Consider the following 21,515-nt stretch of genomic DNA (forward strand, 5'->3'; position numbering starts at 1 on the left):
CCACACCGCTGAGCTGACTGAAGCACTTTCACACAGGTAGGAAGATGGTTTATTGAATCTTTTCTTTGCTTATAAATGTTTATTCAGGTTGGATTTATTTGTACAATATTTGTAGAAGTATAAATAAGGATTTATTGTAGAATTTAATAACTTCCCTTCCCCTTCCCCCCCCCCCCCCCCCCCACCCCACCTCGTTCTGGACGCCTAATTTGTAACCTGCGCCTGATTTTTTAATGTGTAGAACAGGTTTTTTCAGTTCTACAAAAATCTTCACTTGCTCCATTCTAAGTTAGTTTGGAGTACGTTTTCACTGTGGAAACTTTGAAATCAGGCGTCAGTGGCCGGACACGCCCCCTTTTGAAGAAAAAATTCTGTTCCAAAGTAGAACTGTTCTACCTGACTAGAACTGCAGAAAAAAAATGTGGAGAATTGCGATTTCTAAGATAGTCCGTTCTCCACCAGTTGCTCCTAAAAATCAGGCGCAAATCATGTGGAAACTTGGGCCCAATGAAACTCTCTGAATTACAAATAAGTCTAACATTATTCCATCATAATGAACTGGCAATAATGAAATAATAACTTCACTGCCCACATTAACAGAATGTATTCTACTACAGCATATAGCCGTCAATGTGGATAACATAAATTCATCTCCTACAATTACTGTAGCTATGTGAACTGCCCGCAGTACAACTGGCTCTTCAGATGTGTGATAAAGAACGCTACACAATTCTTCAATTATTTCATGAACCAGTGAACCCTGGCAGTTTAACATTAGGCCTACTGTATGGTCTTTCCATGGCAGAAGATTGATCCCACTGTACAAAAGGGATATTCAAAATCATGACATTGCCCTGTTCTTTTTTGACCATGCCCTTCAGACAGTTTGGCACTGTACAAAAGTCTTCAGTCTAAAACAGGGATCTATCTTTATTATCTGTACTAAACGTACAAGCCTGGGAAGTTAGAATTGTTTTTCCACCCACAAATAAAAGCCTGAGCTTTCCAGCATTTATGCTTATACATTGTATGAAAATTTAAAACAGCTTGATTTGGTGTAGTACATGTGTTTAAATTCTCATCTTACAGTGTACTTGAATTTTAAATCTTCAAAACCAGCCTGTTGAGTCATATTATCATCTGCAGAATGAACACAACTGGATGGCTTTTTGAAGCTGAGGGGAAAAAAAATCTGGTAACTCTGGCTTCTTTCTAAACCTTCTTCATGGTATTCATCGATCATATAAAATGGAAACCTAAGCTAGCCATTTATGGCTGTATAACCAGCTTTCGTACGACTTTACAGATACTAGCCAGTTATACTGAGATGCTGCAAGGCTTGACGAGTATCCTTACACACAGGTGGTTACGGAGCCAAAAATACACTCCCCTTGTTTATGTGGATAGGCCACACAGACAGACTAGGTAAGGGATCATTTACTTTTACACCTTCAATTATATGGATATAGAAAATGCATTTTTATCTTTTCTCATGATTGTTAATTTATTTCCGAATGTTATACATTTTACTTCATTCTCTTCCACCTCTTTAACTTTCTTTTCACTCCGCCTGCATCTGTCTTATGGTCATTTCTCTTTGAACACTTCACTTCTCTTCCCCTCTTTTAATCACAACATCTTTAGCTGCAGAAGAAGAAAAAGTGCCTCAGAAGCTTAGTTGCACGATTATTTTTAAAAAAGACCAACATCTTGCTGGGAAACAGCAGAAATTGATCCTGGTGTAAAGGAAAGGCCGGGGTTTCCCAGGTCTTGTGGATTCCAGTCAGGATGGGTAGGATATGTTGAAATTTCAGCGGGGCACGGAAATAAGAGGAGTTGACAGCAAATGGCAAGCTGTGCTGTAGCCTGTCTGTACGCCTGACAAAAATACTGTAACATGCACAGAAGAGAGTTCAAGGTAGATGATGCACCAGTGATTACCATCAAACACAAGTCACGTCCCTTTGATGATAAACCACCTGGGCTGGCCCAATGGCATTTGTTGGGTATCTAGAATGACTGTTTATTTTTGCCTAAAGCAGAAGCTTTAGATCTACATTTCAGATTCATTGTTTGAAGTCAAAAGCAAGCACTCTTTCCTTACAAGTGATCTGTCGAAATACGTGATCCTGAGACAGCTTTTAACTATATCACACTCAGCTTAAAAAGATGCTTTTGGGTTTGCACTGCCACTTTACTGCAGTGCACTACATACAATGACTTTCTGCATTTTAAAAGTCATTTATAGATCTCAGGCCACATCATATTTTGTCCATTTTCTAACAATGCCCTGTGGTTATTTACTAAACACAATCAAAATGTGCCATGCGAAAAATTGAACTTATTTTGCCCTAGTGACCATCAACTAACTACAGAAACAAAATAATAAAATATTCAAATGAAGCAAGGTGCTTGTATACATTTTTCATATGACCTATGAAGTTTTCCCAATCACTGTATTTGAAGTCAGCATTACTAAACTACCATAGCTCATTTCTGGGGATACCAGGAGTAATACTCGTCGATAAAAATAATTACAGAATCTTTGGGTTCAATTTTGGCCAGGAGTTGCTCCGTTATTTTTGGAGTAATTTGATTTTTCTGGTATAACTTAAAAATCCCCATTTTCCCCAATCAATTTGCACCAGCGTAACTGAGTTAGTTAGTTAGTTACAATTTTTTTAGGTTTGTTTTTTTTTCTCAAAAGGGGGCGTTACCAGCCACCTACGCCAGTTCTGCCCACTTAGGCAACTTTGGCCAGCTAATAGTTACTCCATTTCTACTTAGGCCAGCGTATGTGGCCATTTCAGAAAACCCTTGCGGAGAGTTAAAGAAATCGGCGCAAGTACGTACATCGGAGGTAATCCAGCCTGGGATAGGGGCAGGAAGCAGAGAGAACCTGCCTGCACCTAAACCACCAAGCCTTACAAACCACCAAAGCTTGCAAACAAAAAGTAATAAGAATTCAGTAAGAAATAAAAAATTGAAGTCAGTCCTACCTATCTTCAAACTCGGTCTGGGAAGGCAGCGGGCCGGCTGGTGCGGGAGGCCACTCGGCCAGGGCTAGGGGCAGGCAGGAGAACTGATTATCAGTGCTCCAGCCCGCCCCTAGCCCTGGCCGAGTGGCTTCCCGGTGCAATCTATCTCTTAGAAATCACCGGCAGGCAGGAACGCTAAGAGATCAATCGCATCGGGAGGCCACTTGGCCAGGGCTAGGGGCAGGCAGGAGAACTAATAGTGCTCCTGCCTGCCTGCCACCCAGACTTTTCACCTCCACCACTATATCTGGGAGTCTAATTCCAAGTGTTGCTCACGCATTGTACGAAGAACTTTGAAAGCAGCCAAAAAGTTATCTTTTACTAGTTTGAACCCGTGTCCCTTCGTCTTATGTTTCCATTTTATTTTAAAGTAATATTCTGGATTTACATTTTCTATTATTTGTAATCTTGTATATCTCGCGAAGATCACCACCAAGTTGAAAAGCTTGTTTCTCAAGTGTTTCCTCACAACTCAGACCCCTGACACTAAAGATCAACCTCATAACTCTTCTCTGCCCACCCCCAGCCCAACAAAGGAGGCAGAATAAATGCAGAGAACTTTACCTGAAGGAACACAGGGAGGAAGAACATCGCCACGCTCTCAAAGTGAGAGACACCTACTGTTGTTGCAGACTTGAAGCGCTACTGCGCATGCACGGAATCAGTAGCGGACTCCTCTGCGCATGTGCAGACATCCCAGCACAGTTTTCGCCGCAGAACGCTGGCTCCACCCCGACTCGACTGGCCACGCTGCGCGACTGCAGTGAAGAGGCCGGACAGCGGCCAAAGTGGCAACAAAATTTTTCAGCGCACCTCGGAACGTAGATAGACACCACAATTCCGGTAAGTGCGCCGAAAAACGGGCTCGGCCAAAATTGAGGTCACTGAAACTTACAGCACAAGAGGAAGCCATTTGGCCCACCGTGACTGGGCTGGCTCTTAGAAAGAACAGTTGTGCTTAGTCTCTCCCACCCCTACTTTGTCCATAACCCTGTGAGTTCCACATCCTGATGTACCTGTCCAACTCCCTTTTAAAATTATTTATTGAATCAGCTTCTACTAGCTTTTCAGGTAGAACATTCCAGGTCCCGACAACTCTGTGAAACTATTTTTCCTCCCTAACTGATGTCCCTCATCCCTGGTAACATCCTGGTCAACCTCTGTACGAGGGGGGGCATAGTTGTAAGGTGGTTGGTGGAAGGTTTTGAGGGGATTTGAGGGGGGGGGGGGGGCTTCTTTACATAGAGGGTTGTGGGGATCTGGAACTCGTTGCCTGGAAGAGTGGTGGATGCAGAAACCCTCACCACTTTTAAGAGATGGTTGGATGGGCACTTAAAGTGCTGTAACCTGCAGGGCTGGTAATTGGGATTAGACTGGATGACCTTTTGTTGGTCGGCGCAGATATAATGGTAAGTACTGCAGGGAATAGAATACGGCCAGAGTGATCTCCTGGACTAGTTTCGATCGCCTGGATGGGTCGGAGAGGAATTTTCCCAGATTTTTTCTCCCTAAATTGGCCTGGGTTTTTATCTCTCCCAGGAGATCACATGGCTCCGGTTGGGGTGGAGTGTAGATGTTTTTAGTATAAGGGGTGTTGCAGTGGTGTGGGGCGGACTGGTTGGGCTGGGTACTCTTTGCCTTTCCGTCATTGTTCATGGGTTTGTATGTAACCTTCAGGGCTGTTGACCAAGGGCCGTGCGGCACTTAGTTGGCCGGCGCGGACACGATGGGCCGAAATGGCCTCCTTCTGCGCTGTAAATTTCTCGATGTGCCCTTTCTAAGGCCTTTCCATCTTTCCTAAAGTGTGGTGCCCAAAATTGTTCACAATACTCCAGCTGAGGCCTAACCAGTGATTTATAAAGTTCGAGCATGATCTCTTTGCTTTTATATCTTATTCCTCCATTTAGAAACCCAAGTAACCCCTATGTTTTTTTAATCACCTTATCAACTTGCCGTGCCACCTTTAAAGATGTGTGTATATGGACACCAAGATCTATACTTTTCAAAAATGTGCCATATACAGTATAAAGTCTTTCCATAACTAGTTTGCACAAAGTTGCATCACCTCACACTTCTCTGCATTGAACTCCATCTGCCATGCTTCTGCCCATTTCACCATCCTGTCTATGTCATCATGAAGCCTATAATTATCCGCATAACTATCTACTACTTGGCCAAATTTTGTATCATCTGCAAACTTTATAACGCTGTTCCCTACTCCCGAATCTAAAAATTGAAAAGAGTAATAGAGCCAAAGCTGACCATTGGGGAACACCACTGCAAACTGCCTCCCAGTCTGAAAAACATCCACCCATCACCATTCTTTGCTTCCTGTCACCGAGCCAATTTCGTATCCATACCGCCACTATCCCCTTAATTCCATGGGCTTCCATCCTATTAACAAACAACTTTGTACATAACATGATAACTATAGATAAAAATAGCCAAGCACCTGACACTCCAACCCAGATAAACTATCTGGCCAACATACCGTCTGTAGCAATACCAATATACAGTAGATGCCCTAACAAATGGAACAGCTGCAATGTATAGGAGAGGAGGCATGGTACTGATTAATCGACCAGTTTCACAGAAAGAATAATGAAAAGCTGAACCAGCCATTTATGACCACCTGCCACAAAAGACTGCAAACACAAGAACTATGAAATTTTCCAAAATTAAAGTTGCCATTCCAAATTAAGGCAGCATCTCTAAAACCCAACCAAGACCACCAACTTCACACACGTAACACTTTCCAAATCTGACAGTTTGCTGTGGAACTGTCGAGCAGCACATAGCACAGTAAATGTGGCAAATCAACTTAAGCATTATTTTCACATCTTGAAATCACAAATAGGGATGAATGGGTAATAATTTAGTACATCTGGCTACCTGGAGGAGCTAAATCTTGTTAAAGCACACACGAGACCTGAAAGCTATGGAGATACCTTGAGTATTGTGTGCAGTTTTGGTTTCCTAATCTGAGGAAGGACGTGCTTGCTATTGAGGGAGTGCAGCGAAGGTTCACCAGACTTATTCCCACGATGGCAGGACTGACATACGAGGAAAGACTGGATCGGCTAAGCTTATACTCGCTGGAATTTAGAAGAATGAGAGGGGATCTCATAGAAACTTATAAAATTCTGACAGGACTGGACAGGTTAGATGCAGGTAGAATGTTCCCGATGTTGGGGAAGTCCAGAACCAGGGGTCACAGTCTAAAGATAAGGGGTATGCCATATAGGACCGAGATGAGGAGAAACTTCTTCACCCAGAGAATTGTGAACCTGTGGAATTCTCTGCCACAGAAAGTTGTTGAGTCCAATTCATTGGACATATTCAAAAGGGAGTTAGATGCGGTCCTTACGGCTAAAGGGATCAGTGGGTATGGAGAGAAGGCAGGGGTGGGGTACTGAGGTTGCATGATCAGCCATGATCATACTGAATGGTGGTGTAGGCTCGAAGGGGCTAATGGCCTGCTTCAGCACCTATTTTCTATGTTTCTATTATCTTCATACTTGTGAGGCCATGAAATAACATTTATTTCAATGTGTTTTGGTAGCAATAGAATAGCTCATGATCAGTTACGTGACAATCAGTATTTTCAGGCAGATTTAACATAATTCACATTTTTTGGGACATTGATCCATAACAAGACATACAAATTTCACAGCTGGCCATGACAAGCAAATCTTTAATAAAACTGGAGTATAGGAAAGCTCGCAAACTTACTAGGGTTTCCACTAACATACAGGAAACATTTTGGAAAAGCAAAATTCGGTCAGGCAGATTCAGCATAGATTTATGAAGGAGAAGCCATGTTTGACAAATTTGCTGGAGTTCTTCGAGTGGATGTGGTGTATTTGGACTTCCAGAAGGCAGTTGACAAGGTGCCACATAAAAGGTTACTGCACAAGATAAAAGTTGACAGGGTTGGGGGTAATATATTAGCATGGATAGAGGATTGGCTAACTAACAGAAAACAGAGTCGGGATAAATGGCCCATTCTCGGGTTGGCAACCAGTAACTAGTGGGGTGCTGCAGGGATCAGTGCTGGGACCCCAACTATTTACAATTTATATTAACCACTTGGAAGAAGGGACTGAGTGTAACGCAGCCAAGTTTGCTGACGATACAAAGATAGAAGGAGAAGCAATGTGTGAGTACACAAAAAATCTGCAAAAGGACTTAGACAGGATAAGTGAGTGGGCAAAAATTTGGCAGCTGGAGTATAATGTTGGAAAGTGTGAGGTCATGAACTTTGGCAGAAAAAAAATCGAAGAGCAAGTTATTATTTAAATGGAGAAAGATTGCAAAGTGCCGCAGTACAGCAGGACCTGGGGGTACTTGTACATGAAACACAAAAGAATAGTATACAGGTACAGCAAGTGATCAGGAAGGCCAATGGTATCTTGGCCTTTATTGCAAAGGAGATAGGGTATAAAAGCAGGGAAGTCTTGCTACAGCAAGATAAGGTATGGGTGCAGTTTTGGTTTCCATATTTACGAAAGAATATACTTGCTGTGGAAGCAGTGCAGAGAAGGTTCACTTGGTTGATTCCGGAGATGAGGGAGTTGACTTATGAGGAAAGGTTGAGTAGGTTGGGCCTCTACTCACCGGAATTAAGAAGAATGAGAGGTGATCTTATCGAAACGTATAAGATGATGAGGGGGCTTGACAAGGTGGATGCAGAGAGGATGTTTCCACTGATGGGGGAGACTAGAACTAGAGAGCATGATCTTAGAATAAGGGGCCGCCCATTTAAAACAGAGATGAGGAGAAATTTCTTCTGAGGGTTGTAAATCTGTGGAATTCGCTGCCTCAGAGAGCTGTGGAAGCCGGGACATTGAATAAATTTAAGACAGAAATCGACAGTTTCTTAAATGATAAGGGGTTATGGGGAGCGTGCAGGAAAGTGGAGCTTATTGAATGGTGGAGCAGGCTCGAGGGTCTGTATGGCCTACTCCTGTTCCTATTTCTTAGGCTCGTATGACATTTAAATTGTAATCTGCTACAATGAAGTTAAATTAAATATTAAGAAATTACTTGTTTTTAATGCCTACCATTTATGGGCACATGCATTGATGTTTCAACTGAAGATTGGGCTACATATTTTTGCTGATCATTTTAGTATTTGAGGTAGTAGACCTCTCTGAAGTACAGCTTGAAATAAATGTACTACAATTAAAAATAGTGAATAGATATAAGCCAGAGATCCTCCTGTTAATCACTGCCTAGTGACCCATTAGGAAACACATATGTGTGCATTTAGGCCGAAGACAGGATCTGTCAACCCCTTTGGGATGGGGAGGGGGGGGCGGAAATGGCAATTGGATCCCAGTTTTGATTCCTGGTAGGTGTTGAGTTAGCTAATCTCAACAGGGAATGCAGTGGGGCAGCCAAAAATTGCTTCCGTTCTCCTGGGCTATGGAGGGAAAAAAAAAACAACAGAAAATGTGTGTTTTCCACTCCTGATTCCTATCCAGCATCCCGTGCTGGAAACGCGTGCATATTTGTGAGGCTAGGTCTGTACTTGGCTGCAACTCCAGCGTTTTCAAATAGCCCACTAAAGCTCACCATTCACGTTCACATTCGGGAAGTGTAATCACACATAAATGGACACCAAACCAAAGGAGGAGATACTCGGAGGAATGACTAAAAGCTTGGGCTAAGAGGTAGGTTTTGAAGGAGGGTCTCAATAGGAGGAGGTGGTAGAAAGGTTTCGGGAGGTAATTACAGAGCTTTGGTCTGAGACCAGTGAAGACACAATGACAAAACTGCTGGAGGCACAGTCTTCAATGGTGGGACAAAGAGAGTGGGGGGTGTGCAAGAAGCCAGAATTGGAGGAACAGAATTCTCACAAGGCTGGAGGAGGTTACAGAGACAAGAAGGGATGACGCCATGAAGGGGATTTGAACACAAGAGTGAAAATTTTAAATCGGAGACGTTAATGGATCGGGAGCCAATGCAGGTCAGCAAGCACAGGGGCGAGGGAGAAGTGGGATTTGGAGAGAGTTAAGATACAGGCAGCAAAGCTTCGGATGAGCTCAAGTTTATAGAGGGTGGACGATGGAAGGCTGGCCAGCAATACATTGGAACAGTCGAGTCTGGAGATAACAAAAGCAGGCATGAGAGTTTCAGCAGCAAATAGGCTGAGGCAAGAGACGTTAAAGAACATCTGCGTCTTTCTCTGTGTGATGGAAAGATTATGGGATCAGAAGCTCAGTTCGGGATCAAATAAAATGCTGAGATTGCGAACGGCATCCTTCAGTGTCAGACATTGGCCGGGGAGGGGTAAGGATTCAATGACAAAGGAAGAGAATTTGTCGGGGCAACCAAAGAAAATGGCTTCAGTTTTTCCAATGTTTAATTCAGATGAATGTTGGACAAGTAGGCTGACAACAGAGGCAATGGAGGGGTCAAGGCAGCTGGTGGAAAAGTAAAGCTAAGTGTCATCAGCGTACATATGGAATCTGGCACTTTATCTTCAGCTGATGTCGCTGAGAGACAGCACGTACATGAGGAATAGGAGGGAGTCCAAGGATAGATCCTTGGGGGACTCCAGAGGTAATGGTGCAGGGACGGGAAGAGACATTGCAGGAGAATCTCTGGCTATGACTGGATAGGTAACCAAGCAAGGGTAGTCCAACGAAGAATGTAGGAGGGTACAGGAGATCAAACTGCGCGGAGAAAAATGCTGATTAAAACAGTGCTAGAGCGATGCTCATCGTTTCCTGCCTCAATTCCACTCCTCCATTCTCCCTGAAATTTTGACCATCTGTGGTTTAGAGGAGAAAATATTTTACTTGCTTCCACATGTCCCTCATTGTCACTCCAATCCAGTGACTGCAATCTGTACGAGACAATTGCCAACCTGCACACACATTTTCACTCCTTTCCTGTGATAAGCGACCTGACATTGCCAAATTAAGCTGCCCCTTATTACAAGGCTGTCAACTAGTGCCGCAAAAATGTACTAAATTCTTCGGGTTTTGTTTTAGTATTAATTGGTAACCAATGGATTTATGGCACAGTATCATTAACTGCGCTGCTGCTAGGATTTCAGTTGAACATAATAGTAAGTGTGTGAAATCCATGGACTGTGCCCATTTGAACTGAACACCCAACAGTACAATTATTGATTTTTCCTTGCAAGCCAGAGCTGTGCCTGAAAGAAGCATTTTGAGCTATCTAATTCCAGGTTACAGGTCTCTTACTACTGGTGGTAGTGATGACAGCAATTTAACTAAGATTACAAGATTACAACAAACAACTTGTATTTATACAGCACCTTTAATGTAGTGCTTCACAGGAGTATTATGAAATAACAAATTTGACACCGAGCCACACAAGGAGAAATTAGTGCAGGTGACCCAAAGCTTGATCAAAGAAGCAGGTTTTAAGCAGCGTCTTGAAGGAGGAGAGTTAGAGAGGCGGAGCGATTTAGGCAGGGAGTTCCAGAGCTTGGGGCCTAGGCAACAGAAGGCACTGCCACCAGTGGTTGAGTGATTATAGACACCAACAACAGGTTGGGGCCATAAAAGGAGCGGAGGTGCGGCGGCCTCGGGGAGCAGCGTGGAGGCCCCGGGTGCAGCGTGGAGGCATACTTCTTCAGGAAGCAGTGCGAACTGGTGCAGGAGGGTGACGGCAGCGAAAAGGGAAGTCATCAAGGTCCAGTTCGGTGATTGGAGTGTGGGCAGATACAGCAGGAGTGGCGAGAGACTATGGCGGGATGTGATTGAGAGGCGCGAGTTCGGGGCTGGGGGAGGGGGGGGGTGCCCAGGGGAAGCACGGACCAGCCCACACTGCGATAGGTGTGCATGCTCGGTCCGTACAGCAGAGATGGTCTCCAGTCGTCTTGGGTAATCCTTGCCACTGGACCAAGACCTAGCTATGTCAAGCCCGTGTGGTGGCTGGTGTGCAAAAAATCCATGCACAGGCATCTTCCACCCTTGAGGTTGTAGTTTGGGTCCTTCATTGAAACACCTGTGAACTCATCCTTTTTTGGCGTGGAAGCAAGTCATCCTCGTTTCGAGGGACCGGCTATGATTGACTGACTGATTATAGACAGGGCAGAGCGCAGACATCTTGGGGGTTGTGGGGCTAATGGAGATTAGATAGGGAGGGGCGAAGCCATGGAGGGATTTGAAAATAAGGATGAGTATTTTGAAATCGAGGTGTTGATTAACCAGAAGCCAATGTAGGTCAGAGAGCACAGCGGTGATAGATGAGTGGGACTTGGTGCGAGTTAGGAAACGAACTGCCGAGTTTTGGATCACCTCTGGTTTACGTCGGGTAGAATGTGGGTGGCCAACCAGGACTGCGTTGGAATAGTCAAGTGTAGAGGTAACAAAGGAATGGATGATGGTTTCAGCAGCGGATGAGCTGAGGCAAAGGCGGAGACGGGCGATGTTACGGAGGTGGAAATAGGCGGTCTTAGTTATGCTGCGGATGTGTGGCCGGAAGCTCATTTCAGGGTCAAATATGACACCAAGGTTGCAAACAGTCTGGTTCAGCCTCAGACAGAAGTTGGGGAGAGAGATAGAGTCAGTGGCTTGGGAATGGAGTTAGTGGCGGGAGCCAAAAACAATGGTTTCAGTCTTCCCAATATTCAATTGGAGAAAATTTCTGCTCATCCAGAACATCACAAAAGTATGCTGGAACACAGTTAAGTACACTGGCTTCAAAGTGGCTTCTCATACTGCATACTGAAACCCATGCACTAAATATGGCTAATGGCAACACTATTAAACAACAGACACACCAATTAACTTCATAAAAGCAGGCTTGGAGATGCTAGAAAGTTTGATCAAGCACTGCTGCAGCCAATTTTGGTCGTATCTACACTCTTGAACTTCTGCTGAAAAAACAATACTGCTTGGCTCTCAGCACTAACAAGCTATTACACACTGGGCACTTGAACCAATTGGAGCCTCTGAATGTCACTCTGATTTTAGCAGGAGAGGTTAATCTGGCGGCTGCAGAATCAGAACCAGCTCTCGCAAAAGGTGCTCAGTCTCCCAACAGGAGAGAAATATCTGGAGCTGTATTTCAGTCAATCGGAGACTATATTCGCATTACTTGGGCCAGGCTCAGATTGAGAAAGCTAAGAAATGCAGACAGGAGAAACGGACTTGAATTTAAATAAATAAGCACAAACTAAAAGAAAATAGGATAAATATACAATCAAAAGTTAAAATATAAATACAGGAGAGCAGGGGAAGATGGAAGGATGGGCAGTTTTTAAACAAGTGCTTTTATTTAAAATTGTCAAAATATAATATATATTAGTGTACAGTTAAAGTAACAATCATTACTCCCGGCATTTAACAGCTTTATTTATGTGGATCTGTTTCATCATCATGGTGCACGAGCTAGAAATTTATTTTTTAAATGGCTGCTCCAGGGGAACCCAACCCCTGTGAAGCTGCTGGCAGCATAAACGTTAAAACAATTATGCGTTCTACTGAAAATGTAGAGAAGAATGGGTTTTGCCCCTTGACCTCCGGAAACAAATGAACACACAACATCAGTGTGCTGAAAATACCACATCCTCACCAAACTGTTGCACATGTATAACAATCACCACCCCCCCACCCCCCCCACCCCCCTTCAGTTTGCCTGTGGAGTCCATTTCCTGAACGTACGCAAGTATTGAATATCTATTATAGAATGGCTGCAGCCTGGAGAGCAGTGTGATATCACTTTTTCCACAGATTACTTACAGCCATCCAGAACTGCCCCCGTCTCGAGTTCATCTTCCTCTGCAGTCAAGTTTTTTTTTAAATCAATTAAACTACAAGATATAACGATGACAACTCAAAAACACTAAGTTCAACTTGTGAAATGTCTAAAATCAGCTCAGAAGTAACAAAACTAAAGCCTCAACCATCTATCCAGTGTCACGGACTCAACTGTAACTGCCACTGTACCAAATCACCATGTGCAATTATGAAACTCCTCCGATGTTACTTATAATTGTAACTTATAAGACATGTTTTCTTCGCCGCCCACACACAAGTTTTAACAAATATTAGCATGCATAAATGGAAAAAACACATAGGTCCCATTTATGCAAGTTGCAGATTGGGTGACTGTTTTGCAGAACACCTCCATTCAGTCCGTAAGTATGACCCTGTCACTGGTCGCCTGTCACTTTAATTCTCCGCTCCAATCCCACTCTGACCTCTCCCTCCTCGGCCTCCTACAATGTTCCAATGAAGCTCAACGCAAGCTCAAGGAACAGCACCTCATCTTTCAGTTAGACACTTTCCAGCCTTCTGGACTCAACATCGAGTTTAACAATTTCAGACCATAACCTCTGGCCCCATTTTCTCCGTATGGAGCTGTTCATGATCCCATTACAATCTCCTTTTGCCTCGCACCAACATCCCTTTTGTCATTTAATCTTTCCTGCCTTCCACCCTATCAAAGGCCTTCCCTTTTGGGTTTTTTTCTCCTCTCTTTCCCTCCTCTGCGCTTGATTAAAACCCGTTACATCTCTAACTTTTTCCAGTTCTGACAAAAGGTCATCAACCTGAAACGTTAACTCTGTTTCTCTCTCCACAGATGCCGCCTGACCTGCTGAGTATTTCCAGCATTTTCAGTTTTTATTTGAGATTTCATATTGCTGGCCAGAACGGATCCAAGTGACAGTTCACTGCCAGAAATGGAAAACCACAGAAATGATGTGAGCAACTGTCCAATTGTGGTCTTGCACATGCCACAATGTTGCCGCTGGTGCTATGAATCCGCCTTACAAAAATGGATGAGCATTCTGCAACGTCATCACAATGCAGAGGTCCTACAGTACGGAGGTATGATTAATGTGTTGTCATCTTAAGATCAGTATATCCTATAAATGCATCAAGTTACAAAAAATAAAGTTTTTCATGCAGATTTTTAAAATATTCTTCATTATTCACTGAAATGGAAATCTAGACTGTCCAATACAAGTTTCAGTATCGGGATGCGGAGGGGGGGAAAGAGTGAGAAAAGGGTAGAAAAGACTTGCATTTATATAGTGTCTTTCACGACCGGATGTCTCAAAGTGCTTTACAGCCAATGAAATACTTTTGGAGTGTAGTCACTGTTGTAATGTGGGAAATGCAGCACCCAATTTGCGCACAGCAAGCTCCCACAAACAGCAATGTGATAATGACCAGATAAACTGTTTTTTTGTTATGTTGATTGAGAGATTAAAAATATTGGCCAGGACACCAGGGATAACTCCCCTGCTCTTTTTCAAAATAATGCCATGGGATCTTTTACGTTCACCTGAGAGGGCAGGCGGGGCCTCGGTTTAACGTCTCATCCGAAAGACGGCACCTCCGACAATGCAGCAATCCCTCAGCACTGCACTGTCAGCCTAGACTTGTGTGCTCAAGTTCCTGGAGTGGGACTTGAACCCACAACCTTCTGACTCAAAGGTGAGTGTGCTACCCACTGAGCCACAGGTGTATAACATAATTCGCTACCTGTGAATAATGTCTACAACAAGCAAATAGTAAACTATCAGATTAGAAAAGCCGCAAATGAAATTGTAGCATACTGCATAAATGGCCATTCTAACTTTCAATGTTGTACATACAGAAATAAAAGCAGGCTTCCAAATATCCAGAACTGTTAAATGATCGGACATAAATCACAAGTCAGAGATTAATGCAATATCATCTCATTTTTATATGGAATTACACTGCCTCACCTGTACGCAATAAATAAAAAGTATCCTATATACAAAGATTATCAACAGCCAAGCAGTGGTACAAGAAAATGCTGTGTTTAATATTTAGCAAGAATTTTGGGGCTGCTCATTTTTTAAGTCTTCATCTTTCTAAACTCTCTTTCTTTCTCGACACTTGCTGCCTTGAAATCATCATAGGCAGTCCCTTGAAATGAGGATGACTTGCTTCCACATCAAAAAAGGATAAGTTCACAGGTATTCCAATGAAGGACCTGAGCTGCATCCTGAAGGGTTGACGATGCCTGTGCGTGGATTTTTTTTGCGTGTGGTAGCCGTTGCACACCAGCCACCACACGGGCTTGACAGAGCTAGGTCTTGGTCCAGTGGCAAGGATTACCCAAGAATTACCCAAGACGGCTGGAGACCTGCTTTGCTGCACGGACCTAGTGCGCACACACATCGCAGTGTGGGCTGGTCCGTGCTGCCCGGCCCGTGCTGCCGCTGGGCCCCTGGCCCCAAACTCACGCCTCTCCTGGGCCCCGATCACATCCCTCCACAGTCTCTCGCCGCTCCTGCTGTATCGGCCCACGTTCCAATCACCGACCTGAACCTTGATGACGTCACTCTTCGCTGCCGTCGCAGCTCGTGCTGCTCCCTGAAGTGGTATGCCTCCACTCCCCACTCCTTTTATGGCCCCGACCCGCTGCTTATGTTCTCACGCAGGTTGGGGCCTCCACGCTGCTCCCGGGCCTCTGCTTGGCGCTCCTTTTATGGCCCCGACCTGCCGCTGATGTTCTCACACAGCTACCTGTTCTACAATCACTTTTACCTCAACCCCACGCTCCGCGACTCAAAGGCGGCGATCGGCAGTTAACAGCCTTGAAAGCAACACACGACCTGATACAGGAGACAGCAGAGAGGTCTGATGTGTCTTGTGAAGCAACCTGAACAATTAACATAGCACTGCTCACTCTAATCCGGTCAGTCCCAAAGTTCAAACTCACACACATACAGCAGTGATCAAAGGACACTGAGCAGAAGCAAGAACCGTACGGATACAAAACAGTGGCGTGGGTTTCGCAGTATACCAATTCTGCCACTGGACTAGAACCCCAAGAATTCATTACTGTAGTTAAAATCCCACCATGGCAAGTTGTGGTAATTAATTCCATAGACCTGCTCATTTGTGGGCCAGCACCAGAGAAACAAAATGAGTATGAAAGCAATTTGTTTTTAAAAAAAACTGTTTTTTTGACTGAGCAAATCACTCAATTGTAAAAACAAAATCGCCCTTCCACCTTTTCAGGGCCACAATGGATAAGCAATAAATGTGGCAGCACATTTTTAAAGCAAGAGTCCCATACAATTTTCCACCTCCGAGAATGCTAAAGGCAACTATTGCATCGCCAGCTCAGATTGGGTAAAATTAGGGATTAAACTAGCGACACTTCTGGTTTATATGGCTCAGTATTAGAACGCATGCATCTTTATCCACTGAATCATAGGGGAGAACAAAAATGTCACTATTTCTTTTTTAATTAACTGATTTTGTTAGTTAACTGGCAAATTGTGCTCAATTGTCTGCCGCGTTTCCTGCAATACAACAGTGCCTACACTTCAAAAATAGTTCATTGGCTGTACTGCGCTTTGGAGTGTCCCAAGAACATGAAAGGTGGAAGTCTTTCTTTCTATCTCATATCGACTCACATTCACTGCAGAAAAAGTGTGCAGCACATGGAACAGCAAGTGATTATAGATAGAGCCAGGCACAATACTTCATGTTCTACTCAAAAGATGTCTGAGTTCCCAACATTTAGCACAATTAAGCAAAATGGCAACAAGATTTTATAAAAGGCATGGACAATTACTCGATTTAGATTCCCAATCTGTGCTGAGTTAGTGATCACAGTTGGGGCATTATAGTTGTCCCTTGCATCTCAGGCTAGAGATGTGAAAAATCTGTCAGGGTTCCCACTTCAGTTACCAATGACCTACGCTGACAAGTTCACATACGGTCATCAAATGACAAAAGGATCAGGCTAGGCTGTGAAGCCCTCTACAGCTAAATAGCACCACAATATTCACTATTTAGGCTCATACATGAAGGACGGGCATTTGTGAAAGGTATTGGATGGCTGCTAGCACCCACAGAATGTATTCCAGCAAGAGCCAACATCTTGAGGAAAAAGAGGGGAAATGACACCGGACCGTCATTACATAGAAACATAGAAAATAGGTGCAGGAGTAGGCCATTCAGCCCTTCAGCCCTTCGAGCCTGCACCGCCATTCAATGAGTTCATGGCTGAACATGCAACTTCAGTACCCCATTCCTGCTTTCTCGCCATACCCCTTGATCCCCCTCGTAGTAAGGACTACATCTAACTCCTTTTTGAATATATTTAGTGAATTGGCCTCAACAACTTTCTGTGGTAGAGAATTCCACAGGTTCACCATTCTCTGGGTGAAAAGTTTCTCCTCATCTCGGTCCTATTTAGCTTACCCCTTATCCTTAGACTGTGACCCCTGGTTCTGGACTTCCCCAACATCGGGAACATTCTTCCTGCATCTAGCCTGTCTAAACCCATCAGAATTTTAAACGTTTCTATGAGATCCCCTCTCATTCTTCTGAACTCCAGTGAATACAAGCCCAGTTGATCCAGTCTTTCTTGATATGTCAGTCCCGCCATCCCGGGAATCAGTCTGGTGAACCTTCGCTGCACTCCCTCAATAGCAAGAATGTCCTTCCTCAAGTTAGGAGACCAAAACTGTACACAATACTCCAGGTGTGGCCTCACCAAGGCCCTATACAACTGTAGTAACACCTCCCTGCCCCTATACTCAAATCCTCTTGCTATGAAGGCCAACATGCTATTTGCTTTCTTAACCGCCTGCTGTACCTGCATTACATTTTACAACATCAGTTCTTTCCAACACATTGTATGAGAAAGGATACTGACCTAAATATTTTGTAAATGAAGCACATATTGATCTGAACAAGAGTTTTGTAAGGAACACATAATACTTCATAGACTGAAATGCTTCCAGACTTAAGAAAAGATCTAAAAATCGGATGACAACAAACTAGCAAAAAAAGTTTATAATGCAAGAAACTTCCGATACAGATGAAAAGGTGCTCATGAAAATTATTTAAATTGGATATCTCTCAGGACTGACACCACTCAAAAAATACACACTTTATAATTATATTAATGCAAGAGGTCATTATGACCAAACCAATGTTGCAGAGCACAGTACCTGTACGATCAGGAGCAAGTTAGGTTTATATCTGTAGCAGAAATTTGTAATTTTTCCACAGACATCAATGAAATGCATGATCCCTCCTGCATTTGTCACAAGAACCACACTGTAGATCACTGAACTATTAAGTGTTCTATAAGAAAACGCAGAAACTTTCCCAAAGCAAATCTAACATTTTACAGCAATAATTTGTTTTTCCCAAAACAAAACCTTGAGTGCACTGTGCTGGATTTAATTTAGTTCCTAGCCTTCAATGCAGCTAATAAATGATATGATAACTACCATTGCAAGTATGGAATATCAACAGTTCCAATAAAGCTGGGGCCTTAAAACCAGTGAAATAAATTGAATGCATTCCTATATTTAAACAGTACTGGAGCTGCATATTCAGGGCTGGTCAGCTTCAGTGTGACCCAACGTAAACCATAGAATCACAATACAATCACAGAAATTTACAGCACGGAAGGAGGCCATTTCAGCCCACCGTGTCCACGACGGCCAGCAAAGAGCGATCCAGCCTCATCCCACTTTCCAGCTCTTGGTTCGTAGCCCTGTAGGTTATGGCACTTCAAGTGCACATCCAAGTACTTTTTAAATGTGCTGAGGGTTTCTGCCTCTACCACCCTTTCAGGTTCAGGCAGTGAGGTCGAGACCCCCACCACCCTCTGGGTGAAGAAATTTCCCCTCAAAAATCCCCTCTAAACCTTCTATCACTTACTTTAGAAGCATAGAAACTAGGTGCAGGAGTAGGCCATTCGGCCCTTCGAGCCTGCACCACCATTCAATGAGTTCATGGCTGATCGTTCACCTCAGTACCCCTTTTCCTGCTTTCTCTCCATGCGCCTTGATCCCTTTAGCCATAAGGGCCGTGATAGAAACATTGCCACCTGGTTGTTGACCGCTCGGCTGAGGAAAACAGGTCCTTCCTATCCAGACCCCTCATAATCTCATATACACCTCAATAAGGTCTCCCCTCAGCCTCCTCTGTTCCAAAAGAAAAACAAACAACAGCCTGTCCAATCTTTTCCTCACAGCTAAAAAAATTCTCCAGTCCAGGCAGCATCCTGGTAAAGAAGCATCATGGCAAAACATTGGGGATTGTCCATTAAAATGCTTCTTGTCAATAAGAGCCACAATAGAGGCAGAGGGAGACCCATTGAATGTGGACAGGATAAACTGAAAAGAATTAAAAGGCCCGAAGGCCTAGCTACCCTGCACTCGGTCCAAATTCCAACTGGGATTATTTACAAATAGAATCATTTAAATGCTAGTTTGTTTAAAAACAAATCTGCTGCAACTTGGACAGTAAATTCCCCGCCCCGCTGCCGCCCAGTCACACACGCACACAAAATTATTTTTCCTCTCAGCCCTTTTCAAATTTTAAATAAAAATTAAACTTAACTGTTAATTGCGGCAGTTCGTCCCTCCGTCTGACACAAAAGCAGCTTTTCATGGCCTGGCCACACAAACACACACCGCTTTCCCCCCTCTCCCCTCCCTCAATAAATAAATAATGTCAAGAAACTTAAACAAACACACACACACACGAAGGCAGGAGTCAGCGAGCGGGCAGCTTCCCCGCTCCTCCCCGGGCTTCGGGCCCCCGGGCCTCGGCCTTGCGTGGGGGCTGAAGCCGGGCGACAGGCGGACCTCAGGGGCGGCGACGAAGAGGAGCCGCCGCCGCCGCCCGCCAGCAGAGCGCGACGCAGCGAAAGGAGGAGCCCGGCATATTAGTCCTTACCCCACAAAATGAAAAAACATAAAACACACCCACAACACTCGCAACAAGTGGGCTTAAAAAGTGGGGGGGGGGTTGGAAATACTGTGGGGTGGGTGGGGTGGGTGGGGAGAGACCTCTGGGTTATCTGCCCCTCTCTCTCTCTGCTTCAGCCAAAATACCAGCGCCGTCTCCTGCTTGACTTTTAACATCCGAATTAAAAGAGCCCGATGCCTTGCACAACACCCAGCCAGCCCCCAGCTGTCAATCTGGCTCCATCAAACAGCAGCCTACTGTCCAGATGTGGTTGTGGCTCATTGTGGGGCTGAGGGTTTGTGGGGTGGGGGGCGGATGGAATAGCACTGAGTCAGCAGGTTGTGGGGTTCATCGTCCCACTCCAGAGACCTGAGCACCAAAAAATATATATATATGGCCGGCCGCTGCTCCCAGGGAGCGCCGCATTGTCGCGGGCGCCCTCTTTCGGACGAGACGTTAAACCGAAGCCCCCACCCCCGTCAATTCTCTCGTTACAACATTACACTACATCAGTGACTACACTCCAAAAAGTACTTCGTTGGCCGTAAAGCGCTCTGAGACGTACCGGTGGTTGTGAAAGGCGCCACATCTGAAGAAAGACTGGATCGGTTAGGCTTATACTCACTGGAATTTAGAAGAATGAGAGGGAATCGCATTGAAACATATAAAATTACTGGACCGGTTAGATGCAGGAAGAATGTTCCCGATGTTGGGGAAGTCCAGAACCAGGGGTCACAGTCTAAGGATAAGGGGTAAGCTAAATAGGACCGAGATGAGGAGAAACTTTTTTGCCCAGAGAGTAGTGAACCTATCGAATTCTCCACCACAGAAAATTGTTGAGTCCAGTTCGTTGGATATATTCAAGAGGGAGTTAGATGTGGCCCTTACGGCTAAGGGGATCAGGGGGTATGGAGAAACGGAGAAACATAGAAAATAGGTGCAGGAGTACGCCATTCGGCCCTTCGAGCCTGCACCACCATTCAATATGATCATGGCTGATCATTCACCTCAGTACCCCTTTCCTGCTTTCTCTCCAAACCCCTTGAGCCCTTTAGCCGTAAGGGCCACATCTAACTCCCTCTTGAATATATCCAATGAAATGGTCTCAACAACTCTCTGCGGTAGAGATTTCCACAGGTTCACAATTTTCTGAATGAAGAAGTTTCTCCTCATCTCGGTCCTAAATGGCTTACCCCTTATCCTCAGACAGTGATCCCTGGTTCTGGACTTCCCCAACATCGGGAACATTCTTCCTGCATCTAACCTGTCCAGTCCTGTCAGAATTTTGGGGGGAAATATTACTGAGTCAGCAAGTTGCGGGGTTCATCGCCCATTCCAGAGACCTGAGCACAAAAATATATATATTTGCCAAAGGTGGGCAGCGGAAGCATTACAAGGACACCCTCAAAGCCTCCCTGGTAAAGTGCGACATCACCACTGACACCTGGGAGACCCTGGCCGAAGACTGCCCGAAGTGGAGAAAGTGCATCCGGGAGGGCCTTGAGTTCTTCGAGCCTCAACGCAAAGAGCGTGAAGAGGTCAAGCGCAGACAGCGGAAGGAGCGCGCAGCAAACCAGCCCCACCGACCCCTTCCCTCGACGAATGTCCGTCCTACCTGTAACAGGGTCTGTGGCTCTCGTATTGGACTGTTCAGCCACCAGAGAACTCACTTTGGGAGTGGAAGCAAGTCTTCCTCGCTTCTGAGGGACTGCCTATGATGATGATGATGATGATGACATATATATCCCCCCGGCCGCCGCTCCCAGGGTGTGCTGCATTGTCG

General features: G+C 44.6%; 1 protein-coding gene across 3 annotated transcripts in view; it reads right to left on the reverse strand.

Annotated features, from left to right (window-relative positions):
- mvb12ba (multivesicular body subunit 12Ba) overlaps positions 1-19,956 on the reverse strand; it is a 184,016-nt gene extending 164,060 nt beyond the window's left edge. For 2 of the 3 annotated variants that reach the window (XM_070862633.1, XM_070862635.1), the window contains exon 1: positions 19,382-19,709. In XM_070862633.1, coding sequence (XP_070718734.1) covers positions 19,382-19,432 — 51 coding nt within the window. In that variant the 5' untranslated portion in view covers positions 19,433-19,709. The other variant, XM_070862634.1, reaches the window with a different exon arrangement.
- Between the last annotated feature and the right edge of the window lie 1,559 nt (positions 19,957-21,515).

Source organism: Pristiophorus japonicus, chromosome 20, assembly GCF_044704955.1.
Source record: "Pristiophorus japonicus isolate sPriJap1 chromosome 20, sPriJap1.hap1, whole genome shotgun sequence".
NCBI classification, from domain to species: domain Eukaryota; kingdom Metazoa; phylum Chordata; class Chondrichthyes; family Pristiophoridae; genus Pristiophorus; species Pristiophorus japonicus.